Here is a 13,518-nt window from a genome sequence, read left to right as displayed (position 1 = left end):
CTAAGGGAGAAAACTGAGTGACTTGCAGGAGGATTGTGCCAGTGGAAAAAGAAAGAAGTGGATGGTTCCAGAGAAGACTCTGGAGATAGAATGAGCAGAAGGAAGGGTCAGATGGCATGAGGGACAGGCACCTTTCTGGTGCTCAGCTGGGTGAACGGTGGCATCGCTACCAGGGAACAGAAGGAGGGAAGAATGAAGATCGTTTTCACTGTGGTTACGTCAAATTTCAGATAACACTGAACTTTCCATCAGGCGTTTGGGACTGGAGCTCAGGAGAGGGTGTTGGGAGTCGTAGGCATGTTATTTGAAACCCACTGAAGCAGGTGAACATTGAGCAGAGAGGAGAGAAGAAAAGGAGAGGCCCAGGGACATGTATATGTCAGGTAGAGAACAGGCAAAGTGAGAGCAGCGGCCAGAACTGAAGAGCAAGTGTTAGGGGAGAGAGCGGGACAGATCACCTGTGTTGAAGGCCAGGAAGATGTCTCGTGTCCGTTGTGCTTGGCGCTGAGAGGTCATTGGTCACCTTGGCCAGAGCAGTGTTGGGAGCAGAAAATAGATTGCAGTAGCCTATGGAGTAATCAGAAGGAAAGGAATCAGACTGTGCACACGTGTGTGCTGTCACTTGAGTTGGTCCAACTCTACAACCCCATGGACTGGAGCCAGCCAGGCTCCTCTCCATGGGATTCTCCAGGCAGGGATACTGGAGTGTGGGTTGCCATGCCCTCCTCCAGGGGATCTTCCCGACCCAGGGATTGAACCCCTTGTCTCATGTCTCCTGCATTGGCAGGCGGGTTCTCAGCAGTAAATCTAAGCAGATTCATAAAACTGTGAAAATTAACCACACTGGCTCCATCATGAATTGCTGAATCGAGCTTGCTTTTATGCGTCAGCTTCTGAAGTGAGTAACAAATATTGTTGATGTTAGCCACTGTATCAGCTCTTAGCATTGATTTTCAGAGTCTCCCCAAATCACATAAGCCCACTCTGGTCTGGCCAGCTTTATTGTACTGCATTTACCTTTACCCCAGTACTTTAAAGTTAGGAATACACAGGTACTGTCTGTTGGCTTAGGCAACAGATACTACACACCTACTCTGTGTCAGATTGTGTTCCGGTCGCTGGAGGTCTCTGCCCTTTTGGAGAGTTTGTTCACATTCTTTTTATCTAAATAGCCACAGTTTAATCCCATCAAAGGTCAGGAAACGAAAAATTTTGCATCTCATTTGAGTTTGTTATATATGCAAGAAACAGGCCTTTTCTTGTTCAAGAATGTCTTGAATGTGTCTGTGCTGTCGTACATAGAGAACATCTTAAGAGACAGATCTTATTTAGAAAACAGTTGTTGGCGAATTAAAGAATTGAATTGAAATTGCCTTGCTGGAATTGTTCAGCTTCTTTTCCTAAGGTAAGAACTCTGGTGTGCACTATATAATTTCTTTCATTGCCTTTTCCTGATTATGTGAATAAGACAAGCACTTGAGGGCTTCCTGAATTCTTTAGTACAATCTTAGAAGCACGCATTTCATTGAGGTTCTCATCTGGCAGGACTCATATTTTAGGGAGCTGGACATTTTTAGCCATGGGGCAGTCGGGTTACTAATGGAAGAATTTTCAGTTTATATGTTATTTTCCTAAATATAGTTATGTAAGTAGCTCTATAAGTTTTTTTTTTTTTTTCTTTTTTTTTAGTGAGTGGGGAGGACATTACGACTGAGTAATTTCAAGGAGTCTCAAGTTCTTTTCAAATAACCAGAATAATTAGAGAATTTGCTGACCCAGGAAGTATTTACAAAACATTTTACAGACATGCTCACCACTTTCTTTGGCTTTAGGAAGCAAAAATGAGAGAGAGAGCACACAGGTGAGAGAGACTGAGGTTTTAAATTAGTTGTGTTTTTTAACCCTTTGACAAAGTAGCACAGTATACCATGCAGACTACCTAGTATCACTCCCTATCATCTAGTTACATTCTTTCCCAGTCATCTGTTTAAGTTTTTGCCTACCTTAATAAAGTTGTCTGTTATTAAAGTCTTGTATAGTTAAATTTGGAGATAGTAAGAATCTGTAAATAACAAATGAGCTCACTGTAATTTTATTTCAAGTCTACATATAGGTTTTGAAGTCATCTTTCTTTGTAGAAGTTTCCCTTGTCAGTGAGAATGTAACTGTCTTCATTCTACCCCAGATCTAATTTTTTTGTTTAAAATGACTGTTGTTAGTGGGTATTATGCTTAGTAAAATAGGTCAGAGAGAGAGAAATACCATAGATTATTGCTTATATGAAGAATCTAAAAAATAAATGAATATAGCAAAATAGAAACAGGCTCACAGATACAGAGAGCAAACTAGTGGTTGCCAGTGGAGAGAAAGCAAGAGGTGGGCAAATTGGAGGTAGGAGATTAAGAGATAAAACTACTATATGTAAATTAAATAAGCTACAAGGACATAGTGTACAGTTCAAGCAGTAAAGTGAATATTTTATAATAACTTTAAATGGAATATAATGGATAAAAATTTGAATCATTATGATGTATACCTGAAACTAATATAATAATGTAAAGTCAACTCTACTTCAATTAAAAAAATTAATTAAAAAATTAAAAATGACTTTGGTGACAGCACTTGATGTCCACCTGAAAAATACCCTGATCTGGTGGCTGTTACCTTTAAAAATTACAATCACATTTACCCTTTACTCTTAACAGCCAAATTTCATGCAGATTTCATGTCTGTATATTTCAGTGTTTGTTGATCACTACCAGGTTTATCATGGTAGAGTGGCTTATCAGCCTCAGGTTCCTGCATGTGTGATGATTGAGTTGACTCTCTTACCTCTGGGACAGGTTGAACTCTTTCATAATCTTTGACAGAGAACCATTGCCTTCTCATTTATCAGCTTTGGAGCCCAGGTCATGCAGGTGTGATTACTAGGGAAGGTGAGCCTCCTTACATTTCATTTCCTCACTGAGTTGAAAAAGCCCTGAAGGAAATACAGGTTGTTCCCTATTAGGAAATAAATTGAGGCTTTATTCTTATCTCTGTGGGGAGCTAGGAGAGTAAGCAGGGGAGGCCTGGGCTGGGACTGTCACTGGGACTCGGTTAGTCCCTGACCCAGCTGGGCCTTGCATCCCAGAACATGACCCTAAAATTCCTGAAAACTTGAAATGTAGTAAAAAGGCCATAAATTTGATTTCTGTGAATCAGATCGCATTTTATACTCACTGAAGGTCTGATATTTAGAAGAATCTTATGAGTAACTTAGGATGAGATAAGAGTTGCATTTCTAAAGTTATTACCTGCCCTTCTTTTTAAGTGATGTGTTTGGAAAATTTGTAGTTTGAGTTCTTAAGTAGAGTGCTGCTTTTCGGTGTCCATTTTCAAGGACACTACACGTTTCACTAAACAAGGATTTAGAGTACCCTGCCCTCCATTGCAGTCATCACTATTTTAAAATAATTTTAGATAATGACAGTTCAATTCAGTTCAGTTGCTCAGCCGTGTCCAACTTTTTGCGACCCCATGAATCGCAGCACGCCAGGCCTCCCTGTCCATCACCAACTCCCAGAGTTTACCCAAACCCATGTCCATCAAGTCGGTGATGCCATCCAGCCATCTCATCCTCTGTCGTCCCCTTCTCCTCCTGCCCCCAATCCTTCCCAGCATCAGGGTCTTTCCCAATAAGTCAACTCTTCGCATGAGGTGGCCAAAGTATTGGAGTTTCAGCTTCAACATCAGTCCTTCCAATGAACAGCCAGGACTGATCTCCTTTAGGATGGACTGGTTGGATCTCCTTGCAGTCCAAAGGACTCTCAAGAGTCTTCTCCAACACCACAGTTCAAAAGCATCAATTCTTCGGCGCTCAGCTTTCTTCACCATCCAACTGTCACATCCATACATGACTACTGGAAAAACCATAGCCTTGACTAGATGGACCTTTGTTGGCAAAATGTTTCTGCTTTAAAATATGCTATCTAGGTTGGTCATAACCTTCCTTCCAAGGAGTAAGCGTCTTTTAATTGCATGGCTGCAATCACCATCTGCAGTGATTTTGGAGCCCAAAAAAATAAAGTCTTCCACTGTTTCCCCATCTATTTCCCATGAAGTGATGGGACCAGATGCCATGATCTTAGTTTTCTGAAAGTTGAGCTTTAAGCCAACTTTTCACTCTCCTCCTTCACTTTCATCAAGAGGCTCTTTAGTTCTTCTTCACTTTCTGCCATAAGGATGGTGTCATCTGCATATCTGAGGTTATTGATATTTCTCCCGGCAATCTTGATTCTAGCTTGTGTTTCTTCCAGCCCAGCATTTCTCATGATGTACTCTGCATATAAGTTAAATAAGCAGGGTGACAATATACATCCTTGACGTACTCCTTTTCCTATTTGGAACCAGTCCGTTGTTCCATGTCCAGTTCTAACTGTTGCTTCCTGACCTGCATACAGGTTTCTCAAGAGGCAGGTCAGGTGGTCTGGTATTCCCATCTCTTTCAGAATTATCCACACTTTATTGTGATCCACACAGTCAAAGCCTTTGGCATAGTCAGGAAAGCAGAAATAGATGTTTTTCTGGAACTCTCTTGCTTTTACCTCGGCAATTTGATCTCTGGTTCCTCTGCCTTTTCTAATACCAGCTTGAACATCTGCAAGTTCACGGTTCACGTACTGCTGAAGCCTGACTTGGAGAATTTTGAGCATTCCTTTTCTAGCATGTGAGATGAGTGCAATTGTGCGGTAGTAATGACAGTTAAAAATACTTAAAATCATGTCAGGGAATCAGTCTCTGAAAATCCTCCATGTAATATAGCTGAACACATGCAGGTTTTTAATTTGATATTTTAAAATGTGTATCAGAGTGTACATAGTTAAAGGAAATCGAATAATACAAAGAGTTTTATGATGAAAAGCACCCATCTCCGGCTCATTCTACCCCATCCCTCTTCTCTGGGAGCAAACTCTTTTTGTTGTTGTGTTTTCTGTTTTTTTTGAAGTATAATTGATTTACAGTATTATGTTTTTAGGTATACAGCAAAGTGATTTAGTATACATGTATTTTTTTCAGATTATTTTCCATCATAGGTTATTATAAGATATTGAATATAATTCTCTATATTATATAATAAATCTTTGTTGCTTATCTGTTTTATATATAGTAGCTTGTGTCTGTTAATCCTGTACTCCTAACTTATCCTTCCCTTTTCCCTTTTGTAACTATAATTTGTTTTCTATGTCTATGAGTCTGTTTCTGTTTTGTAAGTAGATTCATTTGTATTACTTTTTATATTCTACATATAAGTGATACCATGATATTTGTCTTTGTCTTTCTGACTTATTTCACTTAGTATGATCATTTCTGGGTCCATCAATGTTGCTGCAGATGAAAGTAATTTCGTTCCTTTTTATAGCTGAGTAATATTCCATATCTTATCTTCTTTATCCATTCTCCTGTTAATGGACACTTAGGTTGCTTCCACATCTTGCCCGTTGTAAATGTGCTGCTGTCAACCTTAAGGCACACGTATCTTTTCGAATTAGAATTTCTATCTCAGAAGCAAACACTTCTGTGGGATCTTTAATAGCCGTGCACAGACTCTCTAGTTGTGGCTCGCAGGCTCAGTAGTTGTGGCCTGTGAGGTCTTAGTTCCCCAACCAGGGATGGAACCCATGTCCCCAGCATTGTAAGGTGGATTCTTAACCATTGGACCACCAGGGAATTCCCAATATCCTTTACCTTTTGAAATATCTTCACTGAAGGCCCTTGTATTCAGTCATTATTTCAAATAATCAGTAGGCCTTTTCATTTTCGGGACTCATCTCCTTTCAGCTGTAGACATTTTTCTTACATTATATCTCTTTCATCACTTTCTCCTCTTTATTATCTCTGCTCTCTTTCTGGAAATCCGGTTAACCAAAGTTGGACTCCATGCATTGATTCTCTAAATCTCTTTTTTCCCCCTTCCTGTGTTTTCTATATAATTTTTTCCCTCTATTCTGGGAGAAAGTTTCTCACCTTTATTTTCCTATCCTTTTTATTTCCGCAGTTATGTTTTTATTGAAGTATAGTTGATGTACAATATTATTTAAGTTATAGGTGTGTAATATCATGACTTACAATTTTTAAAGGTTATACTCCATTTATAGTTATTATAAAATATTATTTGCCTCATATTCTATACTATATCATTGTGGCTTATTTTATGCCTAATAGTTTGTAACTCTTAATCTCCTACCCCTATATTACCTTTCTGCTTTCCTTCCCCACTGGTAACCACTAGTTTATTCTCATGGCTGAGTAGGTATTCGCTTCTGTATATACACCAAGGAAAATCTTTGGAGGAGTTTTGACTGATGAAAAAAAGTGGACAAAGGTGTTTTGAGGAAAGGAGATCCCAGAGAAGTTCCTGGCTCAGAGTAGCGTTTATTCTAGAGAGTAAGAATAACAAATGAAGATGAATGGCGAGTTCAGTTGAGGGGCCAGTAAACAGATGGCAACCCCCATCCCAACCTCTGCATCCTCACTTGCATACGGCGCTGCAGCTGAGCAAAACACTAAACCCATACACTGCCTTTCCCTCTTCTGTCTCTTTTTCACACATACGTGCCACCTTCTCTGATGGCTCAGACGGTGAAGGACCAGCCTGCAGTGGGGGAGACCCAGGTTTGATCCTTGGGTCTGGAAGATCCCCTGGAGAAGGGCTGGCAACCCACTCCAGTATTCTTGCCTGGAGAATTCCATGGACAGAGGAGCCTGGAGAGCTTCAGTCCCTGGGGTTGCAAAGAGTCAGACATAACTGAGTGACTAACACTTTCACTTTCATACCACCTCAGAGGGTTTGCCTTGACAGAAACTGAAGAAATCGTCTAGCAGGAGCAGCTTGTTTGGATGTCAGTACCCTGAGTGGTGGTCGGCAAACTACAGTCTGGCACCTGTTTTTGTAAGGTCTGCAAACTGGGGATAGTTTTTATGTCCTTCAAAAGCTACGGGGAGGGTGAAAGGGAAAGTGTTAGTCGCTCAGTCGTGTCCGTCTCTTTGCAACCACATAGACTGTAGCCCGCCAGGCTCCTCTGTCCATGAGATTCTCCAGGCAAGAATACCGAGGTGGGTAGCCATTCCCTTCTTCAGGGGATGTTCCCAACCCAGGGATTGAACCCAGGTCTCCTACATTGCCGGCAGATTTTTTTTACCATCTGAGCCACCAGGAAAACTCTAGGGGAGAATGGATACATATATATGTATGGATGAGTCCCTTTGCAGTCCACCTGAAACTATCACAGTGTTGTTCATGGGCTATACTCCAATATAAATTAAGTTAAATAACAAAATAAAATTTAAAAGGGTACAAATGGAAAGAAAGTTGGGAGGGAATCCAAAGATTCATATTTCATGACGTGTCAAAATTACATGAAGTTCACACATCAGGGTCCATAAACTGAGCTGTATTGGCCACAGGTGCTCTTGTTTGCATTTTGGCTGTGGCTGCTTCAGGCAGCGGCAGTTGGCTTGTTCCTGAAGAGTCTTGAGTGCAGTGCGCGCCTGGCTTTCAGTGCCGTTCACTGCGTTTCAGACGGCACTTATGCACTTACAACTCATCTGCATTTCAGTGCTACATGAATTGCCACATCACGTTATTTTAATCTTTAAGAAAATTCCAAGGCTAAGCCTATCACACCATAACGAGGAAAATGGACTTCAGATGTGCTCTTGAGGCCAAGCGGAGTAGGGATTTTCTTGATAATTAGCTGGCAGAGCATTGTGTTTATTACACAGTGACACTAGAGTTGTATCCAAAGAATACAGTGTATGTTGACATTGCAACACCACGCAGACATCACGGTGTTCTCAATTCCTAGGGAAAAAAGTGATCATAAAAACAACATGTAGAGTATCTTACCACTGCAGAATTTATTGACTAATTTTAAAAAGTAAAATGAGGCTGCAACCAAATTTAAGTCTCCAGGTAGCTTATTTATAAGCAAAGCAAGGAAAGCCATTTACTAAAGGTGAGTTGATGAAATCACATTTGATGACAGAAATAGAAGAAACGTGTCCTGAGAAAATTTGTTTCACACTATTTTAGCCTTCAGCCGAAGACTGCTGCTGCCTAGGGCTTCAGCAGCAGCGTCAAGATCAGCTACAGAACAAGGCAAATGATTCCCAGTTATCTTCTTGACTCGTGACACTGATCACTTATCAGTATTTATTAGAGCATCCAATGCCAAGTTTGAGACTAAAGAATTAGTCTTTATGAATAGTCCGCATAAAGCAGCATCAGGCCAAGGGTGTTTTCAGAGAACTTGAGAATTTAGTAGTTCGCTAAAACCTGAGGTGGAATCTGCTGTGGTATGTAACAGTTAATAGTGGTGGAGCAGGAAAAAGGCTTAGTTGGACAAATGTACAAAATTTCTGAAAATGCCAGATGTTTAAAGCTTGTGGTTATTAACTTTATTGTTGATTGGCAGGTACTTTGTGGAACATACTTAAATCTATCATATTGTTGTTATTTAACCATGAACTTCTTTTGCTCTCACAGATTTTTCACGTGTGTGAATTTTATAAGAAATCGATGCTGTGTATCCTCACTGTCCCTGCCCCTGATGGCAGCAGTGCAGTTTTACTACAACTTCTGAACTCAGGACTGAGACTGAAATTTTTCTGAATAAGAACCACCCTCAGTCAGTCTTACGGAACACTGATTGGCTTTGAAAATTAGCTTGTGCTAATTTGATACTGAACTGTCAAGTCGATACTATTTAATATCTAATATTTTATATTCCAATCATGTAGAAATGGAACTTAAGTTCTAATGATAGCCTTTGATAATTTAAGTTTACACTTAGTGCTGTTTTTTAATGAGTTCAACCAAAAATTATAAACAAAATGGTACTTGTATGAGAAACATACTGTGGTATTTGACAATTAATGTTTGAATATCAGGTAACATCAAACTACCTTATACACTTCCCAGGCGATCAAAAGTTAAAACAGGATGTGAGATCTCCATTCCCACACAAATTTGCTGCAGATATATTTTCTGAGGTCAAACTACAGTGCTAGTTCCTTTCCTACATCACCTTCCTCTTACTGTGAATTTATGCTTCTTTAAAACAATTTTTTTTTCTCTTGCAATATTGGGTCTCCAGCAAAAAGTAGATGAACGCTCCTTGGTATCTTGAGACTAGTAATAAAAGAATGATAAATCAGTGTGGATTTTTTAAAGTCATTTTATACTGAGAACTGTTTCTGTTTTGCTGCTAAGACTAAACCATGTTCCCTAAAAACAGTCTCGTTCCTTCATTACCTCAGTGGTGGCCACTGAGTGGGGGCTCTGCACACGCCTCAAGAACACAGTCTGGTCATGAAGAGATGCACAGAAGATTACAGTGCCCATCAGAAGGGTAGCAAGGGAGATGTGTACGTGTGCTGTGGGAGTAGAGAGGAGAGGGTAGCTATTCTCCCAGGGCAAGTAGATGAAGACATCACCAAAAAGATGTCTGAGCTGGATCTTAGAAGTTGGAGCCAAGAATTTACAAGGTGGAGAGCAGGCCTTGTAGGCAGAAGGCAAAGCGAGTGCTTGCAGAGGCGTGAACGGTGAGAGAGCACAGCGTGTGGTTGCATGCGGCTGTACACGGAGGCTGGGGTGATGAAGGGCCAGAGTATGATGGTGCCCAGCCTTGTGCCCTGAAAGTCTGGTTTAGGATGCAGATTTCTTGCAGTAGAGTTACCTCATAATTGTAAGTAATATCAGATCCTGGCAAGTGATAAATCAACCTAGTTGTCATAAACGTTTTTCTGCAGTTTCTTCTTCCTTTGGCTGCATCACAGGGCATTTGGGACCTCATTTCCTCCACCAGGGATTGAACCTGGGCCACAACACTGAAAGCCCGAAATCCTAACCACTAGGCCGCCAGGGAGCTCCCTCCATCTGCTTTTTTTTTTTTTAATTTTTTAAACATTGAAATACGGTTGATTTACAATGCTGTGTTAGTTTCCGATGTACAGCAGAGTGACTCAGCTCTACATCCATTTATGTGGGATCTTAGTTCCCCGACCAGGGATTGAACCCACACCCCCGGCGTTGGAAGCACAGAGTCTTAAACACTGTACCACCAAGGAAGTCTCAATCTATATTCTTTTTATTTCCTTTTAACTGAATATATTTGCAGTAGAAAGGCCAAATTACAATACCTGGCAGATAGTGCAAATTGAAGAGACTGAAAACGCACTTAAGTTTGAGATTTTGAAGTTTTCATGGGAGGAAAAGACTTTTAAAAGGCATTGAAATGGTCTAAAATGACAAATCATACTTGATTTTGTCTTCACCGGCTGTCTTTGCAGATTGCCTACTCTGTTTTTCTGAAACTTTTGTCTTTGTTTTTTTAGTGGACCGAAGACTGCAGAAAATCAACCTATCCTCCTTCGGGGCCCACGTGAGTAAATGTCAGACGAGCAGGATGCACTCTGACCTTCCTGGAGATTTCTCTCCATGTTAAGTATGATCTCACAGAAGTAACGAGATTATGTTACTTAAGTCATGTCTTCTATCCTGAGATGATTTTGTTTCCCCTCAGGTTTGTGTGGTATGCCTTTGGCTAAGACTTTGAACAAATGTGAAAATACCCCATGATGAAATGTCCCATTTCGAGCCCATCAAAATCAGGGGGAGAAGAAAAGGATTAGCATTCTCCACTAAATTCTTCTATTTACCCCTAAGTATTTTTCTCATCCTGACAAATGCAGAAGTGACCTGTGATTTTCTGTGATGCCTGAGTATAAACCACCCCATCATGCTGAAACAAAAGAGTGCAGCATCTCACATGAAACATTCAAAAAAATAAACCCTGCCCATGATAATCAAAACTATTGATGCCAAAACAGGATTGGAAAACACAAGAAGAGCCAATATCATGCTTTAGTGTGTTGAACATTAATGTTTTTATTTTAGGGTTTTGGCCTTTTCAAATCCTACGTGGCTAAATAGAGAGAAACCTAAGAATGGCTCACCACCCCAGAGGGTACAGAATGTGAAAAAGAAGGAAGAGGTGTCAGGAACAGTCACCATTTTCTCCTTGCTCTTCCCTTGCACTGAGAGCAGCCTGCTGCAGGGAAAGGAAGACAGAATGCATACTGCTTTAACCAAAGAATTATTCTTATTGGTGACTACAGAAGTATACATAGGACCCCAATTCTGTGACTTGTAGGAACTAACACATCCCCTCTTAACCCACCCCCACTATAGAAATCAGTCTGGATTTATGTCTGTATATTTAAGAGCCTGGTAACATTGGAGCACCCACCAGAGTGCACCTTTTGCTTCTCTGGAGCAGGGCAGTAAAGGAGCAAATGCTGGCTATTTTTAGGCAGCTTTGAGCTTATCAGTTACTGAATGGCACACCCTTAAGAGGCTCTTTCAGTTCAGTAACAGGTGCCAGAAGATAATGTTTCTGTGGCGACAGAGAATAGTTGCAGAGTTCATCATCAGGATTTCAGCCCTGGCTCCACAGATCAGGTAGTGCATGTTGCTACTATCCTCACAGTAGAAATGGCTATGTGTAAATTGAAGAGTAAGACTTCAGGGAATGGATATAATCAAACAGTGACTTGGCTTGGACTTACTAAGAAGAATGAGGAGAGAGAACGTGGGGACTTCCCTGGTGGTCCAGTGGTAAGACTCTGTGCTTTCATGCAAGGGGTCTGGGTTCGATCCCTGGTTGGGGAATTTAGGTCCCATATGCCACACAGCATAGCAAAACAAAACAAAAACGGAGAAGAGAGGACGTATAGTAGGAAGAGCAGCAGGGCTGAGTCAGTAGTGAAGGTTCTTGAAGTCAGTGGTGGGAAGCTCATATACTGTGTTGCCATTCTGGGGGCTTAAAAGTGACCTTACTGAAGCCAGGTCTAGAGTCAGTGATTTGACAACAGTGTTGAGACTGTCTAAGAGGGAATTCTGAAACCGGGAAACCATTTGGAGAAGTGCCCAGATCCTAGACTAAATCTTTGTAGAGATTTAGGATGGAAAAAAAAGGCATATATTTTCTAGCAGTGATATTCAGTTTACATACAGCTATTGAGCCAAAACTGATTATTTTACCTATCACCAGTATGCATGAACCTTCCTATAATGCTGTAATTCCATTTTAGGATTTCTAAAATGGCATTGTATAAATGACCCAGGACAGAAGTGCTGAGTGGAAAATGAGCTTTTTGGCAAATTTTGGTTTGAGTACCAGCTTCTCTGTTGTTATTAAGAATATGTCTCTAACATACCTATAATGATGTAACTATCTAACCATCATCAAGAAACTGCTTTTAAACATTTCAAGATGATACACCTCTCATTGCAGTTACAGGGGTCCGGTTCCGTGGTACACCATAAATCTCGATTTACCACCGTACAAAAGATGGCATGAATTGATGGTGGTCAAAGCACCAGCGGTAGGGTGTGATTCTTAAATCTTTTATTTCTGACTTGACTGAATATAATTGTATTTAAAAGAACACATCATGATACTGTGTACCACGTAGTTTAAGAATCTGCTTTCTGTGGTTCTCTGCCATTTATAATAAATGATAGTAGAGAAAAGAAGATGTCATTTCTCTGTAGCTTCTCGATTTTTACTAGCCTCTGCGTTTGTTTCTTTATCTCATATCATGTATTATCATCGGAAGTTAATCACGTGTCATGTTAAAGATATGTCTGTTTACATATGTTTTTAAATAGTACTCTTTTATTTAGCTACATATAGATAAGTCAAAAGTCTGTATCTGTTTTTTGTTACACGAAAATTAATCTTTAACTGTTAAAAAGCATTCAGTTTTTTTATTAATATATATATTCATTGCACACATAGTCTAAATAAAACCTTCTATATTTCATTGTGTGATTCTTGATTAAAATACAGATTATAGGCTTTCAGAAAATTTTTATTGGGGTATGGTATACATACAGTAAAGTGCACAGATCTTAGGTATACAGATCAGTGTGACATAATGACAATTATGATTATTGTGATTTACAAAACAGGGCTAATCATTTAGTAAACATGGATGTACATTAATTACAAGCCTTGTCTGAAATGGTCTTCAAATACTTTTCTATATCAAGATTAATGTTAAATGTCAACACTTCCTTATGTCTCTTCTCAATTTTTAAATTTATTTTTCAGCTGAAAGTTATAGTGAATTCCATGAAGGATATAATAAATGCATTTGTGCCAAGTGGAAAAATTGTACAGTTAGTGGATCAAAAGTTGGTAAGAAATATTATTTCCCACAATAAATGTTAAAGACATACATGGCCACATATATACACGTTTCAGCGAAGGCTCTGTACTTATTTAAAGGCATAATTTGACAGCCTCTTCTAAGGCGCTTGGACAAATTAGCTTTTATTTCAGACTACTGTTAAAACTTCAGAGGGACTTAAAATTCTGGCGCTTGGTAATATTACAAGACGTAAAATAGCATGGTAAATTTCGGCAGTTGCTCTTTAATGTATTTATAAAAGAAATGGTTTGTGGATGA

General features: G+C 39.8%; 1 protein-coding gene across 6 annotated transcripts in view; it reads left to right on the top strand.

The window, feature by feature from the left end:
* ASAH1 (N-acylsphingosine amidohydrolase 1) overlaps positions 1–13,518 on the top strand; it is a 30,342-nt gene that overhangs the window by 5,394 nt on the left and 11,430 nt on the right. For 4 of the 6 annotated variants that reach the window (XM_081521670.1, XM_081521668.1, XM_081521669.1 and 1 more), the window contains 3 exons: positions 10,378–10,424; positions 12,339–12,429; positions 13,161–13,247. In XM_081521670.1, the coding sequence (XP_081377796.1) occupies positions 10,378–10,424; positions 12,339–12,429; positions 13,161–13,247 (225 nt within the window). Of the gene's footprint in view, positions 1–10,377; positions 10,425–12,317; positions 12,430–13,160; positions 13,248–13,518 lie in introns of all 6 variants that reach the window. The other 2 variants (XM_081521673.1, XM_081521671.1) reach the window with 2 other exon arrangements.

This window comes from Giraffa tippelskirchi, chromosome 8, assembly GCF_054371585.1.
Source record: "Giraffa tippelskirchi isolate mGirTip1 chromosome 8, T2T-mGirTip1v1.2.pri, whole genome shotgun sequence".
In the NCBI taxonomy this organism is placed as follows: Eukaryota; Metazoa; Chordata; class Mammalia; order Artiodactyla; family Giraffidae; genus Giraffa; species Giraffa tippelskirchi.
The sequence above is the reverse complement of the archived record's forward strand: the minus strand, read 5'-3'. Positions and strand labels throughout refer to the sequence as shown.